At 30.1% G+C, this 24,315-nt stretch overlaps 2 protein-coding genes across 3 annotated transcripts in view; both read left to right on the top strand.

Moving 5' to 3' along the window:
• Window positions 1–7,615, top strand: part of LOC113371617 (eukaryotic translation initiation factor 5B-like) — a 258,566-nt gene extending 250,951 nt beyond the window's left edge. Inside the window, 1 exon segment of the mRNA XM_026612261.1 lies at window positions 7,347–7,615. Coding sequence (XP_026468046.1) covers window positions 7,347–7,454 — 108 coding nt within the window. The 3' untranslated portion in view covers window positions 7,455–7,615.
• The window catches only part of LOC113371618 (protein sprouty), a 211,268-nt gene that overhangs the window by 44,457 nt on the left and 142,496 nt on the right, over window positions 1–24,315 (top strand). Inside the window, exon 1 of one of the 2 annotated variants that reach the window (XM_026612263.1) lies at window positions 21,268–21,810. The exons of the other annotated variant lie outside the window; for it this stretch is intronic. Within the exon in view, the coding sequence (XP_026468048.1) occupies window positions 21,780–21,810 (31 nt within the window). The 5' untranslated portion in view covers window positions 21,268–21,779. Of the gene's footprint in view, window positions 1–21,267; window positions 21,811–24,315 lie in introns of those variants that run through there. 2 annotated transcript variants of the gene reach the window in all.

Raw genomic sequence — 24,315 nt, 5'->3', positions numbered from 1 at the left:
AAATAAGCTCCTGGTTCAGTAGCTCCTGGTCCAAAACTGTGCCAGTATTTTGAGAAAAATTTAATAAAGTGCAGAGCTCGAGAGAATTATCTCATATGCCAGCATACACATTAGTATTTAAACCTGAAAGGAAAAACAATGCTGCCCAGTTTTTATAATATTTTAAAGCAATGATATGTTGAATGTATGTCGTTTTCTGTGGCGAGCATAAGCACGCAGACTAATATGATTTCTTGCAATGTGATAATATTTTTACAATGTGCTTCGTTAAGAGTTTTATTATCTCGTTTTGCGGCCGGATACAAAATACGTGGTTGCACCTGGCGCACAGGAAACGCAACATCCTCCGAATGTTTACATACGTTTGCTGAGCGCCCTGAGTGCTGCATGCCAACTTTGCGATTGGACGAACTTGTTCTTCGGATTTAAATTTAGCCAATCGGATATTTAAGTCGTGATTCCATTTGTGATTGTGCATTTTTTCCTGTGAACAGATTAATGCCATCCGGTCTGGCGGTATCCTCTTAAGATTATAGTGCGCGAGGAGAAAGCTAATATTCTTCATATGTCGTCGATCAACTTACTCGTATAAATTAGTAATTAAGGATGCGATTTTTTTATCCGTGCGTGCAAAAAATATTGGATGTTTATGTGATTGCACGTTCTATACTCCATAGAAGAACAATACGAATATTATTGGCTGTAGGACTTTATGATCTCATCTTTTATTCCTTCACTTTTTAGTGTTAATACAACGAACTACTTGGAGATAGATGCAACCAAACTTATCCTAGGAGTAATTTTTATTCATTTAGAGCAGGGCTTCTTAAACTTTTGTCCTTAATGACCCCATTTACGATTGCGAGTTTCTTGGCGACCCCATTTATGACTGCGAGTTTTTGACGACCTCACAGATAAAAAAAAAATAATATTTTTAAATAATCATATATTTCATAATAAATTACATATACATATACAAATAAAAACTACATAGTTTAAGATTTTGTTGAGAATATACAAAAATCAGACGTGACGTGATTATGACCCATAGTTAAAAACACTGATTTAGAGTAATTTGATTGCCTATGATGCGCATTATTAGATGGCCATATTTTTTATTTCGAATAAAACCGAGACGGAAATAGATAGCGATGGGGGTTAGAGGAAAAAAGCATTAAAATACTATTTACGGATATGATAAACATTAGTTTTTATTAAATGATCCAATTTTTTTAAACCAGAGTGACTGCATGGCATTGTACAAAATTGTGAACAATTTGATTAAGAATTAAATGAGTAACTTTGCTTTTACTAAATATACTTCATATCGCAAATTTTAATATATACAATATTTTGGTTCAATTTTCGTAAAGATTAATATTGAGAATAAAAACCTTTTAGAAATTCAAGACAATTCAGGACAAAAACTCGTGTTAGACACAAGTATTGTATTAATGCTCATTTTTAATCTACATAAATCATCAAATAATATGTGTGTGACTTTCAACTTTTAACAAACTAAGACTAGGGTTTTCTATCATTTATTGTCTTTTGGGAAGACATTGATTGATTTTGCAGAATTTGTTAATGGTTTGTCAATCGTCAGAGACATGATTTTTTCCATTAAAGGCTCACCAGTGTGGCCAAAAAGAATACATATACAATTCATTAGTTTTTTTCAATTTTAACATGGGATGCAAGTCCTCATGTTTTTATCTTCATTGATGATGAGTAATATAAGAGAAGACTCTTCTGTGTTTTACAGATTATTTATTTATCATTTTATATTTTCTGAAACTGTGATGGATAACCAGTACAATGTATGAAATTATAAATAAAATTATATAACACTAACTTTCATATATGGTATTCTCATACTTATAGCGAATATGCAAAAAATAGCTTAGATTTTTAATTTTTAATATTTATAATCAGACAATTGTGTTAAATATAATGTTGATGTAATCTAATTCCGTGGATCTATTTTTACTGTAATTTTAATATGAAATTAATTTAATCACTATTTATTATTAAACCTAATATGAAATCAATAAATGCTTTCAAATTATGTTGAGAAGCATTTTAATAATCTGATATGTGTTCTTACAACCATCAAATCAAACATTGAACCTGAAAAATGATTCAAGTAATTCACTTTTTTTAATTGTTCGTAATCAAAACAATTATTACGAGAGTATCATATACTATATATGTATTTTAATTGTAGCTGTTAAGCACGGTGCTTTGTTTCTCCAAAAAAATTAAAAACTCAATTTTGTTATTAAAAAATTTGATTTTAATTACTGTTTACCTTCCTTCATTGAAGAATTAATTGCTTAATCTTAGTATTACGTCTTATCTCCGTCTTATCCACATATTTACACAAGTTATTTCTGTCAAAATCCAATAGTCTACTCATCAATAATTCAGAAATAGAGTAATTTTCCCCACAACCTACGCCCTATAATCGATCGAAGGCTTGAAACAAACAACTTAAGGCCCCGTCGAGCGCCAAATAATCGGTCCGAAATAGCTCCCATTCATAAAACGTAGCGTGTGTTCGTTTGTCGTTAATGGCGTTCTAAATTCGTTTTAAGTGTTGTGCATGTACTTGAGCCGCGTTTCATGAAACATGTCAAAGGACCATTAAACAAACGACCTGTTGACCCAGTGCCCTATTTCGGAACAACCCTAGTCAGAAACAAACCACGCACGTGCCACAGTCACCCGCATTTTGTTCATCTCCCTTCGATTTCCAGGAGAATAATATCATTCAGGGTGTTTGCTATGAAAATCCCCAAATAATTCTGGAGAGAAGGGTGTAATATAAATGTCTATAGTTGTCAGCAGCGTTCTTTAGGGCGAAGTTCGAGTTTGAACATGATAGAATTGATTTTTTTTTGTCATTTTAACATCTACCTGCATGTGTCATCAAAACAATTGTTCATAAAGTACAAAAAGATAATTCTAAAAACTGCGTCCAGCAATACATCACATCATAGATAAAAAGGATAAATGAAAAAGATAGAACGGATTTTCACTTATTAGTAGACCTTAAATAGGTCATTTTGATCTTAATTCTTCTGTTATGAGTTTGATGTAGCAACTTCCTTGCTAAAAATTAGGATCCTTAATCAACATGTATTTTACTTCTTAGTTTGCTTGAATACCTTATTTATGAAGGATGGTAAATATAAAATCTATTTTCAGTGTTCTTCATATTTTTGGCCTTGTGTATTCTGAAGTTTATAATCTGAATATTATTGCATTTACATTTCGTGTACAAGTTAAATGCAACTTAAATTTTTGAAACTATTGCAATTATTGTTGAGCATGCAATAATTAAGAACTTCAACGCCGGAATATTAAGGGGGTATTCTAGTGTAGAAATTCAAAAAAATCGATTTTTTTTATTTTATATTTTCAAAATTCAAGTATCTAAGAATATGGGTACGAGAAGGTTTTTGAAAAGTTGAATTATTTTCGGAGATATAGGCATTTTACTGACTCGGTCTCCATACTGGTTTGGTTTCACGCAAAACTTTAAATGCGTTTTTCTCAGAACAGACTTTTTCAGTACTGTTGACACGATTTCTAGAGTTTTAATCGACCGATTTACTTGAAATGTTCAGAGAGTCTTGTTTATAGAGCTATCTATAGCCCGAACTAGGATTATCCCCAAATTCCAATGTTTACTATTTTTAAAAAAGAAAGAGAAATTCAAAAAAAAAAAAACAGTAAAAAAACACTTTTGTTTCAAACAGTCGCCAAATTGTAAAAAGAAAATCTTTGTATTTTTGCATTTCCGATGGCAAGGAGGGCTGAAATCATGTCAAGACTGAGGAGCCAATTTTTTGAGACTTCCCACTGCCAGTTCCTTTAATTTTCAACTTTTTTATTTTTTATTTTTTGTTTTGTATTAATAATATTAATAAACAAGTGGTAAAAATGGATAGTAAAAACATTCATTGCTATCTTTCATGACACTTTAAAAATGACCTAATATTCATCGCACTACACTAGAAAATCCCCTTAAGCACATTCTAAAAAGTGTGCTCAATGTGCTCCTCCCAGTTGTTAATAATTTTATTTAAGCTTCAGTATTCACCGCAAATTTTCCACCTTCATAGATAATGATTGCGAGTTGCACGTGCATATATCATTATAACAAACTTATTTAATTTAAATATCTATTTATACGATTTCGTTTTATGTGCCATTACCATAATTCCCTCTAAAGACCTGAGTTCATTCACTGAGCCCGAGCGCATGGCAAACTTTATTTCTGGGGAATTTTCCGACATTTGGGTCAACAAGGGCGCGTGCAGAATACGAATGGAAAACACCTTTTATACGCAGTTTATTTTTACAGTACCTCAAATATGAAATTGGAAATTGATATAAATGGAATAAATCCGTTTTTTAAATAGGGCTTGAAATGCTTTCTGTAATATATTAATTAATAATATATTTATTTTAGAAGCAAAATAAATTAATTGCGGATGGAATCTTGTTATCAAATATTTTTATGTATTCTATTTTAATCATAAGAATACTGGTAGATGCATCGGTTCATTTATTATTTGCATAAGGCAAAATAGAATAATATTTTAGAGCTAAGATTATCTAAAATTACTTGGTTAAACTTTTCTAGATTCTTTTGTCGATTTCGATCGGTTATGTTTCTAATTATATTTATAGTCTTCTAATTATTCTTTTTAGTGGAAAATTGAATTGTCGTTAATAGAAAAACAGTATTTTTTCAAATAAACTATCTTTAGTAACGAAATAAAAATCTAAAATCTAAGTGATTCTTAACTATTTATGACCGCTGAATTGCATTCATTAAAACAATTATATATATATATATATATATATATATAATACTGTACAATATTCCCTTTTTTATTATTTTCTCCCGGCTTTTGCTGAATGAAAATTGATCCAGTTTTGGCCTCGGAAAACTGGAGCGAGGCGTTACGATCCCTGATTTCACCCTCCAAATGTAGGTCACTGGGATATATCGTAGGTCCGGGTTGTTGCCCTATATAAGATACTCAAACGTTATATGTGTTATCTTCCATTAGAGTCTTCAAATTGTATCTTCATATTTTATGACGAAAGAAATAATTAAAAACATTTTTTAGTTAATATTATTATGTATATACTAGGGTTTGTCGGTTTTCAAAAACCGGTTTTTTGACGAAAATTATGGAATTCGAAAACCGGTTTTTTAGTAGAAAAGCCAGTTTTCACTGTATAAATAGAAAATGACAAAAATAGCCAAATATAAAAGATAGACGCAAGCGTTTTGATTCTTAAAATAATTTCTACTATTCTTAAAATAATTTTGTTTACTATCCATAAAATTGACCAATAAATAAATTTAGTTAAATACTGCTTTAAATTGCACTAAATTTGCGGATAAATATTTGTTATTACAGAATATTTGAGCAAAAATTTATTTTCTATATAAAATTTGAAAACCGGCTAAAACCGGTTTCTGGTAAAATTAAAATTCGAAAACCGGTTTTCTGAAATGTCGGTTTTTGTATAAACCCTAGTATATACATCAGAGCAGATTGAAATGAAATAGATCGATACAATGTTGATATTATGTTTCACAGAGTAATCTAAAAATAGGGAGTTATATTATTTAGTATTAGTCCTTATTATAGGCATTAGTAATATTATTCCCTTCAATTTTAGTATCTTCTATTACATACATGTTATTGGCACTTTTCAGTTGATTTTAGTAACAATTATTATTGACTTGAATATTCTTCAAAAACCAAGTTTCTAATAAATGGCGTTCCTAATTCATGTGATGTATCAAAATAAATTTAATTATTTAAATGCCATTTTTATCTAATTAACAAATATTTTATAATATTATTGAAAACGAATTGGCTTACTATTAATAAGTAAGTATTGATAAATATTTAGGCATTACATTAACATATTTTATGCGGATTTCTCATATGTTGCTAATAATAAACGTTCCGTTATAAAGTGCACTACAGTTTTAAGATTGTGGTATAGCGCGAACTGGGTCATTTGCCTAGATTCGACGATGCGGGGTGCCCCATTCCTCTGGGGACTCTGGGAGGCTTCAATTCATTGACGTCACGGGACTCATTCATATCGACGCTTGAAGCGCGGTATTGGCCAACTTGTTTTCGGGAACGATGATAAAATATTAAATCTATTTTGGTACCTTGGCACTCGTTAGACGATTTTTATTATTTTGTTGTTCTTGCATGTTTTACATCTAGATTCGAATTGTTTTCATTGGGAATGGATTATTATTATTGAAATTATTCTTACATTTTATTGTATATATATGAAAACAAAGAATTTTTACAATGGTTATGATCAATTAGTATATTTTGAAAATTTTCCCCTGCTGAATGATGAAGTTCTAGTATCGAAACTAGTGCAAAAAAAATAATTATTCATAATTATTTATAATGATTAAAACCTTCTTTGAGCCGAATTTTTCTTTTACATCTACAAAAATTAGGGGAAAAAATCAGTAATTAGAAGCCTATAGTTGCAAATGAAATGCAAAATATTGTGTTTAAACTGTTTTTTTTATATTGATGAATTATGTGACTTTCATGGCACACTGGCCTATAATGTCCTCACTTCTGTGAATGAAAATGTTATTTCACGCTGAAAAGCCTAGTAAAGGTGGTTATAGAATTCATCTTAAGAAAAAATCATATAGAAGGTAACGTATATCTAATTGTAAGAATTTGGAATTTGATCTGAAAGTTGCGGAGGCCCATAAGTTGTGAATTATATGTTAAAAACATCGAATTCTTATGTAAGCAAAGGTTTAAGATTACTGGCGTCTCAAACCTATGAGAACTTAATGATTTTAGTGATATCCAACATATTTTTTTAATTATAGCAATGGTGCATAATAATATATTTACCCTCATGATGGAACGTATAGTCTTGAAATATTTGTAACCTTATCATTCAATAAGTAGTGCAAAAAGAGTGCACGGTGTTTATATTTCCTTTGATTTTCTATTTAATCTCATAAAATATTCTGCACAAAATATTAATAGTTCTTAAGAAGAAAAGTTTCCAAAAGGAATAAAAATTTCTTGCTAGTAGCTTGTGATGGCAATAATATAATTATTTATTGAATTATGGTATTTTAACAAATGGACAAACTTTTCAGCTTCGATTTTCCATATTATTTTAAAGAAGCATTTTTTGCTCAAGAACTTCATCAATTTCTTGATAACCAATAAATTTTTAAATTGGTAAAAAGCTATGTATTATATTTTTTAGTTAGAATAATACTAATTTATTATTATTATTTTTTTCAGATTTCCCGACAAAGTATCGACGCTTGCAAAGACTATTTCAGAGAGGATTTAGTGAAGACTGATTGGCAATTGATGGTTGAGTTGAAGAAATTATTCCAGATACTTTGAAAATTAAGTCCAACATTTTGGATTGACGTAGTGCACCCGTGTAGTTGTTTTTCTATAAATTTGAAACATTTTCTGCTCTCAAATATTATTTTTTCTATATATTAAAATTGTATATTAACCAAGTTATTATAATAGTATTATAATAAAAGTATATGTTTATGCCGACCTTATCCAAAATTTTTTTCCGTGCTTTATTTTTTGATTTGTCTAATTGTGCATTAGTGAATCGAAAAATAAAATCTATACGTATATTATAATTGTATATAAGGAATGTTGTACGATGTGATGACTTCATTTCGTTGATTGCAATTAGTTTGATATTGTCATAGATGTACTTACCGTCTAGAGACTAAATGAGACTATTGATGTACCTATTAATTAATAACACTTTTTACCTAAATTCAAATTCAAAATTCTATTTTTGAAATATATCTTCAACGTATTATATGGTGTTAGGTTATAAAATTAAACTATATATAATTTGTGTAATGTGTAATAATTGGACAAAAATAAAATAGATATATTTACAATAAAATGTTGCCCAACATCGACATATATTGCTTGTATATTTATTTATAAAAATAATATTCTAAATTTGTATGACAGATCAAATATTTCTCAAAATTTATTATTTTATTGGAAGAAATAAATGCAAAGTTATCAATTGGACTAGAATTTTTTAATTTTGTGCATTCTTAAATCATAGAAATGTGCAATTGTATAAATGCAAAGTTTTTATTAATGCTTTTATGTATTTTTACATCAAATTAAAAATGGTTTGTAATTCTTATTCTCGAATAAGAAATCTCTTGTATAGTAATATAGTGTGTAAAACTTGATCTTTGTTATAACACATTCAACACTTTTAGTCGAGCTACAAAGAGTTATTATTAATTTTATATTTTTTCTTTCAGTTTGGATCTACTCAAGGTATTATTAATACATTTATACTATTTATATATGGTTTGTGTGAACAGGCTTTCCTCAACTGATAGAAAATATTGTCGGCTTCTTCACCATTGTAGAAGGTAAGTTGACTTTAGTTTAATACATAAATACATTATAGCCTAGGAATATACATATAATCATACATAGACCAAATTGCAAAATTGGACGATATCTAATCTCATATAACACATTTTGTCACAGCCTGTAACAAAAGGCAACATTATCTGATATAATACCGATATCGCACCCATTAGTTCGACTTTAATGAATCATGATAATATGTACTCTTTTCATTCAACAAATTACATTGAACATTCTCGCTACATGAATGAACGTCTTGTTATCAGCAATGACAATATTACTAGCCATAAAAATACATCAGTTTGAATAAATATGTACCATCTTTATTATCTTAGAGATAATGCGTATCAGTTTTAAATTTACGACTGATAAAGGCGGCATCACTAATTATTATTACCATAGTTCAACATAAATAGGACCCACAAATTTTATCTGATATATAGAAAGGAAGCTAGATGTAGTTATGGAAAGATAGGGAAATTATGACTTGATTTTGAATGCAAATGTTGATGATTGATTTTACTATACAGATGTAAGTTGTTTTTCGTTTCAACTAGAATATTATAAGAGCATATATATATATATATATATATATATATATATATATATATATATATATATATATATATATATATATATATATATATATATTTATATAAGGGATTTTTTATCGTAGAAGAATCTCAGGATATCTACACCTATTTTGAACATTCTATTATCAGGCCTTGATCACTTATCACATTATCATAAGCATTTTTCTTCATATTATTATAAATACTTAATATTTGTGTTAGGCTTAATATCGTGTTAGCCTTATATAAATTAATTAGAGTAAAATTAATTTTATTTTTTCTATTAAGATATAATTAAAAATACTAAGATCTAACTTGCTAAATATTTCATATCCAATGTCAAACAAATAAATTTTTGATACAAGGAACAAAATTCAAAATCATTTTTTCAATAAGTAGAAATACTCTTTTGTATTTGAATAATTTAGTATAGTAAAGCAAAATATTACATGCATAAGTTTAAAAAAATAATGTATATGCAATTTTGAACGCATTGTGTTATTAATTAAACTAAATTATATATTTTTTTACTGCAAAAAACATATATTGTATATTATATTGTTTTAATTATGACAAATCTCAGCTGGTTCTCGGCAATAATATTGAAGATATTACATTTTTATTATTTATAATCATGAATATAGATATTATATACTAATATTAGAATACAGGACGTCTGTTGGGTCATCTAGTATATATATATATATAATATATATTATATATAATATATAATAATATATTAAATATAATATATAATATATAATATATAATAGAATAAATATATAATATATTAAATATTATATATATATATATATATATATATATATTGAAAAATTTGACATGCAATTTTTTGACAGCCCATATTTGTCAAGTTGTCATCTTGCAACTAACAAGGACGGACCAAAAATTTGCTACCTTAACGCTACTAGTTTTAACACAATGTCGGACAATGTTTGACAGCTAGTTAATATAGGAAATTAATTTTATAATGCATCAACCTCAGTTTTTTTTTTACTAAGTTTTATTGAGTGTTAAAAGTGTCTTATAAAATTATAAAAAAAATGTATTATAACTCTTTGTTTGAAACCATCCTCATGGGCAATGATATATATAAATTAAGTGTAAGTGAAAACATTTAGACAATCAAAATGATCCTCCATTTGATAGATATAAAATAAGAGTACAAAAGTAATGGAAACATTTCCTTTGTATGCCTCGTTAATGAGCTGAATGAAATATGATTTGACAGATTTTTATGAATTGCTTTGGTTAGACAATACGAATTCATTCATAAGATATGTAACTACGGCATGGAGGAGTATGTCATCATCGTAATAGGTATATATATATATATATATATATATATATATATATGTATGTATGTATGATTTACGACATATGTCATATATATGCGCTTCTTCATTCATAATTCAAGGTGAGCCATTATGAATCTTGCGTTGCACTGTAAAACATTCGAACTCGAGCATTTATTGAAAATAGGCGTTTCGGTAGAAGTTTACTCACAATTTCTGTTCGATTCTAAAAATTATTAAATATTATTATTGAAATTAATGTAAAGTTATTTGTTATATGCATAAAAACACATGGTTTAAAATGTAGACCAAAACGTGTTTCCAATTGCACATTGCTATTTCGGGTGCTCCGATAAATAATCAGAATGAAGGGCTTCTTACAATATATGTATATATGCAATGCTGGATTTACAGTAGGGGTAATCGGAGCTAGTTCCCAGAGCGGCAATTTTTTTGGGGCTGCAAAATTTGGAAAAAAATATAGAATATGTATGTAATAATATAAAAAGTATGTAGTAATCCATGATAATTTTTTTGCAAGCAAATAGTTATTTTAACCCTCTCCACTTGCTAATTACTAGATTTATATGAATTTAGCCGCCGGGCGGTAGCTTTCGAGTGGAAAGGGTCAATTTTAGATAAATGAGATAAAAAATGGGGCGGCATTTTCGTCAGTGCCCCAGGGCGCCAAATTTCTAAATCCGGCCCTGTATATATGTACATATATACTATCTATTAGTACTATTATATCTAATATGTTAGTGTTATATACAAATAAGCGTATACTAGTTCAAAATGTAGATCAAAACATGTTTCCAAATACAAATTACGATTTTGGGTGCTCCGGTGAAAAATGAAAATGAAAAGTCTTACATTACACGTATATTCGGGATTCGAATTATAGTTTTATTTTTCTGAGATTTTGATGAAACTTTGTATGTTGGGCGAGTCGATAGTCAAAATGAACTTCTTGAAATATTATAGGCCTATGTAATGCGGTTTAATTTGAAAGAATCTGATCGTGTTTCCATACATAATTGGCTCTACCCTGATATTTAAATGATTTTGATTTTGTAGTTTTACTCGAAAAAATCCGATGCACCCATTTTATAGCTTTCTTCGAAAAAATCCGATATACCCATTTTCAACTCCCTAGCTCATCATTTGGCCGAGATATCATTGAAAATATGCGAAAGTGGCCCCATTTTTCAGAGTCACTTTTTGTCACAACTGTAGAGGATATCGACAAACAAAAAACGCCATTCTATTCACATCGATGTGGACTATATTATCAATAACAAACATTGATAAATAATTATTTGTTCTGATCTAGAATTTAATAAAATCGATTTTGTTTTCTCGCATATTTTCATAGTATAACTATTCAAGAATACGTGTACAAGAGGATTTTTCTAAATTTGAATTAGTTTTGGAGATATTGCTGTTTGATTTCGACAATCCACATCTGTTTCCTTCCTTTGCAAAACTATAAACGCATTTTTCTTGAAATTGTCTTTTTCGATATGAGATTCACGATTTCTTAAATTTTTCTAGACCGATTTACTTGAAAATTGCACAGAGTCTTCTATATAGACTACTCTTCGGTATAAACTACGCTTATTGCCAAATTCCCATTTTTGCTATTTATAAAAAAAATCGAAAATATAGAAAAAGGCGAAAAAAAAATCTTTCAAACTGTCGTTATTTTGTGAAAAAACGATTGCGACATTATTCTAGGTTAATAAAAAAAAATTTTTTTCTTCATTTTATTTTGTGGTATTAAATCTGCAATGACTTACTACAGAATATCTTATTTTGTGGTCTAAAATCATGTGTATAGTCACGTGCCAATTAATTGAGACCCCAACCTTCAACACCTTCTCGAAATAAAATTTTAAGAAGACTATTTCCAAATTTTAACTCTTTTTAATATTCTTAAAACATTCATTAATAACATGTGGAAAATACAGTAAAAATATTTTTAAAAAAATTTCTTATTAATTTTGAAAAATTGCAGAAATTTCGTGCCTCTATTTATTATTTACAGTGGTGTATTTGATACATCAGCCGCTTGACTATGTAAATGGTCGTAGGCGACTGTCGCATGGCTCGTGTCAATTCGCATAAACTATATTCCAAGTAATAGTTATGGCGTGATTTACGAATTCAAGGCTAATATTAATTCTAATTGATGAGACGTTGTCTGTCGCCTTGTGCGCGGAAATTTGTTTACTTTCCATAATGGGTAGCACTATTATCGGATGAAAAATATTACATAAAACTGAATGAGTATCTTTGAATTGTAATATTATTATTAAATTTCTGGTTTATGGGTATAATTATATAATTATATATAGAACTAATATATAGTCAGAATTTTCCAGAATAGGATTTTGGAATAATGGATGCAATTTTATTCTTTCCAGTTCTTCATATAAATATATATATATATATATATATATATATATATATATCCTAAAACGTCATTGAGACCTTATCCCCATTTCATGAACAATCTAATAAAAAATCAACTTATTAAAAAACACAACTTAATTTAAATTGGTTAATCACTTCAGTAGATTTTATTTTTGGCTGATTTTCAATATCCTGGCTATGACAGTACAGATTTTAAATTCGAAATTAAATTTGGATATTTAACCGCCTCTGAGTATCAGTGATACTGTAGTAGTGATACTGTATCACTACTCGACTTTAGAAATTGAATCAATGTAAAGTTTAAATTGATAAACGGAGTTGTAAGTAATTGTTTTTAATGGTAAGAGTAGTAATTGGCTCGGTTTTAAACATTATTATTTTAATAATTTTTGCACTTCGATTTTTTTGTCAAAAATATCTAACATTTTCAATTGCGCCATCAAAGAGATATTGTCTTAACTTGAAATGGCGCTTATATCGAGGTTGTGTGCGATACAAGTACCAAAAACATTTAAAAATTTGCTTTCAAGAATTAACTGTACATATTCTCTAGCCAAAGAAGTTAGATCGTTTTTTTGTGAATTTCTGCTTACAGACTCAAATTGTAGGATCGAGTTTAAAATATTTCACCTTCTTGTTAGAGTTTTGAAACGTGTGGGTAGTTTACTGAATTCGATGGCATTTTAAATATATTTTTATGCATATTTTATGAATGGGGGCGTCCATTGATCACGTGATCGATTTGTTAAGGATTTTTTGATTCTCTCTTTCCCTTCTTTGGTGATATTCAAAATACCCCCATCCCCCTCCACATTTAAACATTACGCGTATTTTTAGTACGTGTATTGTAAAATTTTGGATTTTTTTTAAATGTTTGAATTTAAAAAAAAAATAGGTAAAAAATAAATACACCTGATATCTTACTATACCCCTCTCCCCACGTGATATTTCGTGATTTTTTGTCAAACCCCCCTTCTCCCTAAAAACCTCACGTGATTAATGGACGCTCCCCATCATTATCCTGATTATACAGTACAATTTGTCAAATAATTCTTAGAACTGTTTAGAAAAAAAACTTAAATTTACGAGCGCTCAACAATAGTATCAAATTAAATTAAATTAAATTTCAAAATAAAAAGATAATATGAAAACAATAATCACGGCTGTTTTTGCAATTATCATTCACTTTCTGTTTTTCATCAATGGTAATTTATACGATTAGCATTTTTTATATATCCCTTATTACGAAATCGGTAAATGCTTCTAATATGCTTCTAATCTTTGATTATATCGGTCAATCAAAGTGTGATAGTTAAATTGATTGAATAACTTTCGAATTTGGCAAGCGCATGCCCGCACGCCGCCGAGCTGGCTATGAATGGGCGGATCGATGCCCATTCACGAAACTCGGGCACGCCGGAATTCTACCGTACGACCGTACGACCGTACGATACCGTTTTCTACATTGAAAACAACAGTCCATTACAAATGTGGCCCGCACACCGACACGAGTTATTTTAGTAACTGAGGGTTTATGAAATATTAACATTATATATTAAGAAAACACATTTTATGATAGCCCTTGTGACACTTGTAGGATGCTAAGATCTATATTTTTTTACTTTCTTTAGTAAATAATAATTTAATCAAGTTTATTAACTTCCCGTAGGATAGTTATAGTAATGGGCCGAAAATCGTGAATGAAAATTTTTGCATTTGCAAAAAATTGATGTGTGTGTGCTTTGTATGTCCGCATTTTTTCGTTCACGTTTTCTGGCGCACGGATCAACCGATGTGAATCTTTTGATAGGGAGATGTGCTGATTAGTTTGTGGCAAAGGCAGGTCCAGCCGTTTTGGAGACACCGAGCTAAATTTGCAAAAAATGGCAGTTTTTGAGAGAACTAAGCATCCGATTTGAATGATTCAAAAAACTTTCTGCTCTGTTTTGACAAGATTTATTTTCTTTTATTCGTTTATAGATTATTTCAAAAAAATTTCCAAATTTTTTTTTTTCAAAAATTTTTTTTTGTATGTTGAAAATAATTCAGTTTTTAATTTTAATTTTGGCTAAAGTTCTAAAGTTCACTTATATACTTTAAATAATTAGTTTTAACTTTGTAGTTCAGTTTATATAACTTTTATAAATATTAGACAATACAGTATTTATAATAATCTATATGAAAACATTTAATATTTTCCGAACAGTTTGTTACGGTACGGGAAGTTCCAGTAATTTGCCTTAAGGCACGATGCCATACACAACTAGTTTAATTCTTTTGATCCAAGCCGTGTAGAGATCCGGCGCAATGTTAATTGTAAAAGTTAATAGTTGGACTAAACACAGGCACTAGTCATACTTCAAAAGACCATATATAGTTTTATTATTAATTATGCTATAAATCTTATTGAAAATTATTGAAAAACTATTAGTTTGGTTTACAATGGTATTTATTTGTAAAATGTATTTTGGTCAGGTAAACGTACAGAATAAAAAATTTCTTATAACTAGCTTGGGTACATATGGTTTCAAAATTATTTTATTGCTGTTAGGTAGACAAGGGTAGATATATAAAATTTGTGAAGCAGGCGCGAACAAACATATGTATATCTAATATATTTCGAATCCATACGTTCAGCAAATATTACCAGAAAAATCAAATTCTACGTGAAATATGTACAAATTGAATAATTTGTAGAAAGCATATAACTCCATTTAGCATGAAGCTAAAAACTGTGACTGCAAATAGGTAATTTTAAATTATTATTACAAGCTTTTGTAATTATTTTTCTTAATTTTTATATTTCAATTATACGATTTTACAGTGTATTAAAATTTGTATATTAAAATTAGTATATAATATAATAAAAATTAGTATAAATATTGCAAATGTCCTCCCAGCTATGAATTCAATCTATATAAATTCTTTCATCCCCTACAATTTTGAGATAAGTATCTAATCGTGTTAGAGTAAATCTAAACTATTTTTACTAAATAATTTATTAATCATGTTGTAAACATATATTTGGGACTCTAGATATTTCAGACTTAGTAATTTTGATGTGAATTTTTAAAATGTATGCCATTATCTGCACAATATATTGCTGTGTGAAAATTCTATTGGTTCATGTGAAACGGAAGTAATTACTGTCACATCTCTTATTATTCTAGTGGTCGTATTTCACATCAAATTTAAGCTAAATTACATAGCATTCTAACATCTTAAGACGGAAAATGTACTAATAACAAATTGTTCAAAACTTATACCATATTTAATACAATTATTATTTTTGTTACAATTATTTTTTAATATTCTCATACAATTAAGGATTCTTAGAAAAATATATTTTTGAACACAGTGAAAATACGCTAACTTTAATATCTGAAGTAACACGTTTTTCACTCCTCTTATCACAAACCCTTTCCACACAATATCGTCCTCAATACTTAGAAATCTAAGATTATATAGTTGCTCGAAATCACCTGATTCTCGGTATTTCCAATTTGCACGTTGTGTGGGCATCGTGCGCTCCCCTAAGAGTCCATTCAGTCTTTGACAACAGTCGGAGGATGGGGTAGAAAATGCGTGAAATTGGCGCTACGATAGAGGGTAAGCTGGATACAAAACCTCGATATTATATTTATTCTTCTCGTCATATATTGAAATATATTCATATTGAAAGCTCAACACTTTCGGAACGGCACCCATTTCAAAACAATCTACTTTACCGGCTGTAAACTTGATTTTATTGTGTATGTTATGCAATTTGTTTGATAAAAATTTGTAGTCATTGAAGGACATACATTTATTTTATAAAGAGTGGTGACGTTCAAAACAAGTTTCAAAATGCATAGCTTGTGGATTTTGACATGTTTTACAATAAAATGTTGTTCGCCGCCTTTCTCCTGGTGCTTTTCTGTCAGAACAGAAAATACAATCCCTTTTTCTTTCACTCGCATTTAGAATATGCCACTGATTAGTCAGTATATTTGGTCATTTTTTGCTGCCATAATGGTTTATTTTTTCTATTATATTGTCTAATAATTCTATTTATAAAATATAAAGTAAAATAATCTATTGGATGTCTTATATTGCTTGGTATTTGTAGTCGGGGTGTTTGTTGATGTATATGTCAAACTCGATTATTGAAGGAGAATAACTTCTTCTTTTTCTCCTTTTTGTTGGTTGGATAATATCATAATCACATTCATCACTATCTTCGGTGCGAATAGTAATTTCGTAAAATTTGTCTGTATGAATGTCTATTTGAAACTCATCTTCACTACTGCTTAATTCTCAAAATTCACCAGTCGTTTTGCCATATTTAAAATCGGTCACTGAGGTGGACAGCCGCCCCAAAGTGTTAATATCCATTATTTTCGTTTTAAATAATCGTCATAAGCTCCAACATAAAGTTGTCATGAATATGAATTTTGAATATTTTGTAGTGTTTGATAGAAATTTGATTGGTCAGAGCTATGCACATCGAATTGGAGGTCACTGTTTTGATTTTTCTCTCAGAGAGGCTAATGCTAAGCAGCAGTAACAGTTTTCACTTGGAAATTAGATAGCAATTTGTATCCAATTAAAAATAGCTGCCCTGCACTTCATTTCTGCACCAATAAAAATAATCAGTATTGCAGAAATTGTAATAACACAAATTGGTCACATAGGTGTGGGACTACTGCCACGTCCTTAAAATAGTGAGCGCAGCAGCTCATAAGACTTCTTCAGTTTGGATTATTGTTAAAAATATATATCCAAATTGATAATCCAGTATTATAAATTTGTACCTTTCGGCTCTCCATCTAACCCAATCTATGTATCCATGGCGACGAAACTCGTTTTTGCGTGGGCCGAGGGGTTGGTATAACAATGCGGGTGCGTTCGCCACCCCCCAAGGTCTAGGACGGCACGCCTCTGTGTACCCACGCAGTTGCACGGCATTGGTTCCGCATTCGCGAGAGACACATTTGGAGAAATTTAACACTTGCATCCGGATCTGGTGACGGGTCATCACCCCGCCCATTCCGGTGCAGTGTGAACGGCACACCTTGGGGTAATTATGACATATGATCATTAAAAAATATATGTTATGGGATAAGAATAACTTTATCATCGCATCCGACATGTTATTTCCTATTTCGTGCTAGATAAATGTTGCTATTTATTTTTGGAGTGCTACCTCGCTGGACGGGGTTGCGAGTTCAAACCCTGCTCTGGCAATCTGACATCGGGCAGCAGCGATGTCCATTCTAACTTGAAAATATAGATCAAAAATATGTTTCGAATTGTAAGTACCCCATTTCGGGCACTGCGGTGTGAATTGGCAATGGAAAATCTCTTACGCCATTCATCCCTGAATCGAGTTGGAGTTTATAACTCATCTCACGGGCAGTATCACCCATTATTTATTTTTCCTTTAAAATAATACTGATATTGCAGTTGTTGGCGGCTTACTTCTTTGGCTTTGATTGATAAGTCCATTTTTTATCACTGTGGTATAAGCACAATGTAAATTACCAAGTCTATTAATATTATTTTACACATATGGTGGTCATAATAACTCATTTCAAAAATTCAGTATAGTAAGGAAGTAGTGTTAATTATTAATTTCAAGCATATGGGCTACTAAATTGCGCCAGTTTATTGGACGTTAGATTACTAACTTAAGAATGTTTATTCGCCATAGTATAGTATTATTAGTGCTCTGGTCGCATGTGGGTTTTAGATAGACTCGTTTTACCTGTTTTTTTCTTTCGTATTTATATTTTTCCTTCATATGGTTTACTTCTTAAACTATTGCCTCCACATTTCCATGTTCTATGTTACTCTTTTCAATGAATGAAATTATTTATACCAATGTGTTTGATGATAAATTTATCAAAAAAAGAGTGCGCGTAGGGTTGAAGTTGCGCGATTGAAGTAAAACTTATTTGCTACTGTACAAGATGGCATCTAAGTAAAAATAAATATATCATATAACAATTTTGAATAATGTTTATTAGTCATATGGTAACACTCGTGATGCACACATTTATTAGTGTCAACCAATATACACATTTATATAATGATAAATTATAAATTATATATTTATAATAGCATTAAAAATAGGTGTAATGTTAAAAACCAATAATGTAATTGAAGCCATACTTCAAATATAACATGATCAGTTTGTCATTGTAATTGGCATTTAGAAATGAACCTTCATTAGAGAAATGAAGTAATTGCTGATTAATAAATTAACTTCAGAAATTTATACAAACTACGAATATATAGAAATAATTTCTAATCTATAAACTTACGTTTATTATACGGCCTAATTGTTTAATTTGTTTTATTATTTTCAAGGAACGGGGTAAAATATTCTTCTGATTCGGGCATTTTCCATTAAATCAAGATTAGTACTACGATGTAACTGTAAAATGTTTATTTATCTATGCCGATTTGCTTGTTGGTATCGGTACGCATACAACGTTGACGCCGGTACGTAACATACAACGGCAGATCTCTATTCACATACACGACGACTAATCACAATAGACCCGTATATAAATGATGTCATCGAGAGCGAATGTCGAATCATTGGCACTCGACTCTTATCTTATCTTATCTGCCGTAACGCACTTCCGTTGCATTTGTACATATTTACACTCTAGTCGCGCTTAAAGAAGTTTTACTTCAATAATTTCAGTTTCATATACATATTATAAAATGATATTTACATATCTGGCTATTGACATGTGTGTAATATATACTGGCCAACCCATCGGATTTGTCCTTTGAATATATGAGCATTACACATCTATCACTTAAGTTATGACCTACAATCGAAGCCATGCGGCGAAGCAATCTGCCATACAGAAAATCGTCTTGGAACAATAAACCCAATTCGAATCAGCAACTCAGCTCATTTTATGAATGAACGATGATGCAATAAGCGAAAAAAAACACGAGGTCACATCAAGCGCAACGGACAGACATTTGCCGATTCGTTAAAGCAATCCGACACGCTCATATGAGGGAATGTATTGTATTTTTTACATTTCATATCGTACAATTTTCATTTGCCATGGTTATTACAAATTAGTTATCGTTATACGGAGTCCGCAAGCGAAACTATGCAGTTGCTCATTCTTTATTAAATACAAAACATTAACGAGCGTCTTTCGTCAAAGTACTTTTTTACTGTATAGCTAACAAAGGGCACGCTTTTTTATTGTCAGTAATTTATATGTTTATGATATTTTATTTATGAATTTGTTAGCTGGATTCTGAGAAATTAAAAAAATTATGGTATATAAATATTTATATAAAATATTTCTTCGCAATTATCATGGAATAAAAATTATTCCATTTGTATTGCATGTATCTACATATATATATATATATATATATATATAAAAATAAGTTGGGTTTTCCTTCCTGACGATTTAACTCCAGAACGCACGAACCGATTTTGACTTCGCATTCGTTAGAAAGGGTTCGGGCTCAGCAATGTTTATAGCTAGGAAAATTAGTGGTGCATGGCATCGTGCCCTAATGCAAATTGCTGGGACTTCACACACCGTAATTAAAAATTCGAGTAATGACATTAGTGAGAATTATCAGAATTATGCTTGGTTAAGTCAACGAGCAATTCTTGCCGCCAAGAAATATTATGAATTTTACCATTCAATCAAAAATTGCTGGCGATTTGGTGACATACCAATGATTCTGACTGGTCTTCCGTTTGACTTCAAACGATTGCAATTTCCAGTTCGCCTTGCGTTCGCAAGGTGCAAGGTGCAATAGCTTAGTGTTTGCGGGATAAATTTCAAATAGATTATTTATAAAATCATTGTTTTTCACATGGGCAGTTATACGATGCCTGTTCACGAGTTGGAAAACCATCCGCTTTGTTTGTGTTAACGTCAGACCAAAAAACAAAAAATGTGGTTTACCAAAGAGCACTTCAATGAAACGGACAATTTGCGGATTCACTTTCATTTACTTAGAGAAGTTTAACTAAAAAACACTTCATTTTTGTAATCAAAATAAATTCATTACTGTTGTATAATAAAATCAAATTTTTCCTTTTCAAATATAACATAAACAAAAAATTTCTTCTTCTTCATCCTTCATCTTTCTCACGAAACCATCTGGTGGCGAAACGGAGCTCGTTGGGTTTGCTAGTTCTATATATATAATGCATGAAGAATAATGATTTTTTATTTTATGATAATTGAAAATGAATATTATTCATCAATATTTATTTTTTATTACTTTCATAGAAAATATGAATATATTTTCAGACATTATGAGTGAATTTCATTTATTTTTATTTTTTATTAATAAATTTTATAAAAATATGCACTTGCATAATAAACTCATTAAATTATTGATATGATATCTGCTTGTACATAATCTAATTAAGGTGAAAATTTCAATATAAACATTAATTTTAAAAGTGTCGTGTCGCTGTGTATTCGTGATCGATGCCTCTATAAGTGCGAAGAGCTTTTACCCGATAGTGAGCTTTTGCAGTGTAAGAGTGACGCTTTTTCCTACGTGACTCTCCCGTCTGCATTTACCATGACGGCAGCTTTTCGCAAGCGACTGCACCCGAAGCTCGTCGACGCGGCGAAGCAATAGCTGGCGCGAGTTCGCGGGCCCGTCGAGCCGGGCGCGCCAGTAGTCAAGCGTCAAGGTCCTAAGTCGCGGATCGTACTGTCACCCTGTCAACTTATCTTTTCCGATGTGTGTGAATTAACCGAAGTCGTGAGTTCAGTTATGTGTTCTAGTTTTAAAGTCGATGAAAGTAGTCAGTAGAAATCAAAAAGTGAGAAACGAAAAGTGCTACGAATCATAAGTGACGATCAGTGCTGACAACGCATTTCCGCGGATCATGGAAATGAGATACCGGAAGCGGCAGAATCACGATACCACCACATAAAAACAAACAGAGCAGTAGGAGCTGAGTCGAAATTGCGTGCATGCCAATATCAGCCGGCTTACTTCTATTAGGTGAGTTCCATCATTTTGTTTTTTTTTATATAATTATTTATTTATTATCCATTCTCTTGCATTTTTTTGCTTTTTCATGTATTAAAATTAATGTTCATATATACTGGATCCCAAACAAACAAATTGTCCCATAAGATGACACAAATAATATTTTTACACATAGTTCAAAATAGTGCTATAATATATTTTCTAATCTATTTGGGGAGGATCACTATGATTAATTAGATGTTAAACGGACTATAAATCATAAATATTCCATCACTATAAGATATGTGAATAAAACCATTACAGTAGAACTCCAATCATCCGAACTCCGACTATCCGAATCGCCGATTATCCGAATCACTTTCAGAAAAAAAATTGACCAAAAAAAGTCTAAGTGCGCTATTATTCTTCCACTAGCAAAGCCAGTGTAGGCACATTGTTTGTTTTGATTTGACGGAGATGTTTACAAAACAATGATTTTTATTTCTAAACTTGTACATAAGTACATTTTATTTATATTTAAAACATGTGAAAATGTCATGTTTCTTTCATTTAATTCAATAAAAAAATAGTGCAATATCAAAACGTAACTTTTTTTCTCTCCAATGGCAATTTTAAAAACAAACTCCGATTATTTGATTATCCGAATGGGTTCCGGTCCCCATAAATTCGGATAATTGGAGTTCTACTGTATTTAATTTACGATATATATCGATCTTCTATCTCTACTCTACAACCTTTTTCTATCGTTACTTCATTTATTATAAGTTCATACATTCATACCCCCTACCCCGAAGGGTTAAATAGAAAAAGCCCTGGTCAAATCTTGGCCACAATTTAAGAAGTTTGACTAAGATATTGAGGGCTATATTAGGGTGGTCCTTAAAATGGTCATTTTTGAATTTCCTTGCTCGCAAGGACTCGAACGATTCCAAATTGATAAAAAACAATTCTCTGAAAGTTTTAGCTCTTAATATTGTCTTTTAGATAGAGCGCAATTCAATCAAGTTTTGTATGGAAATAGCATGGAACAATTTTCAAAAATTTTAAAAATGTTTTTTAGATGTAATATAGCGAACCAATGAATGAATAAAACTCATTCATTTGTCGCTAAGTTATACCTAAAACATTTTTTTTTTTAATTTTCAAAATTTTTTCTATACTCTTTCCATACGAAGTTTAATTGAATTGCGCTCTATCTAAACGTTAATATTAAGAGCTAAAACTTTCAGAGAATTGTTTTTTATCAATTTGGAACCATTTGAGCCCCTGGGAGCAAGGAAGTTCAAAAATAACCATTTTAAGGACCAAAATTTTATATAAGTTTACTGTAGTAAAATAGTATTGAACTGTTGATTGATCCATCTGATTCAAATTTCAATTCGGATTTTATTGTCATCACTATTTGACCATGTATTACTACAACTAGCCCTGAACACAGGGCAAGTTGTAACACTGCACTTCTTCTAGAAATGATCAATTGTGAAAAAATGAACAACAGATATGGAAATATTTTCACTTGATTCGGTAAAGCAATAGTTACAGCATTTGCCCATCTTTATTTCGTTGAAATATAATCTCAAGATCTCAAACTCTCAAATTCTCAAGATCTGTTAATTTAAAAATCAAAACAGTTACAACAATCCTCTAGCTCCTCTACATATTTAAACAAAACATTTATTATATACAATTCTCTTTCCATTCATTAAGTTTTTTCCATTCAACTGTGTGCGATTCACGTTGCGAAACTCAATGCTTTGTTTAATAAATAGTTTCATTGCCATAAAATATTTTTACGTACACAAAACCGAAATTATATACAAATATTTTGTGAATGTGTATACAAGCGTCTTTACGAATTCGTTTAAGTATTTAAATGGATACTCATACATGTATGTATTTCATTGAAGAAATAGAAGTTCTTATCTAAGGTCGTGCACCTGAAAAACTGCACTGAACTAGCGCTACTATCTGATTTTGGTTTATAATTTTAGAAAACGGTTTTTGTAGTAGAATTATACACGTGCTATTTTGCAATCACATTGTGTAAAACAGAAGCGTGGATGCTATAGCATTCAATGATTATAAGGATTAAACTATGATAATCTCACTACTCTTTAAACTCTTTAAACAGGATTTAGTTAAATTTTGGATATCACAATCTATTTAAAAATAAAATGATTTTCAATTAAACTGTTACTGTCCGCAAATGTATTAATATATTATAATTATTTTTTTATTTAATTATTTAAGTTTATTATAAATATTAAAACAATCATATTTTTATTGACATTTAGTCTTTGTTTTACATCATTATACTTTATTGAAATATGTTCAACGACTGAGAATTTTGCTTACGTATATATATAATCGACAATATGTTTTGAATATAATGCAATACGAAGGGTAAATAAATAAAACATTCAGCACATATTTATGGGTCATATATTATGCACATTAACAGCGAACGCATTAAAACCGCATACCCATGATCGCGAAAAATTATAACTTGTAATTTAC

Source organism: Ctenocephalides felis, unplaced genomic scaffold (assembly GCF_003426905.1).
Source record: "Ctenocephalides felis isolate EL2017-DRISC unplaced genomic scaffold, ASM342690v1 CF-g0.4_SCAFFOLD_01492, whole genome shotgun sequence".
Lineage (NCBI taxonomy): Eukaryota > Metazoa > Arthropoda > Insecta > Siphonaptera > Pulicidae > Ctenocephalides > Ctenocephalides felis.
The sequence above is the reverse complement of the archived record's forward strand: the minus strand, read 5'-3'. Positions and strand labels throughout refer to the sequence as shown.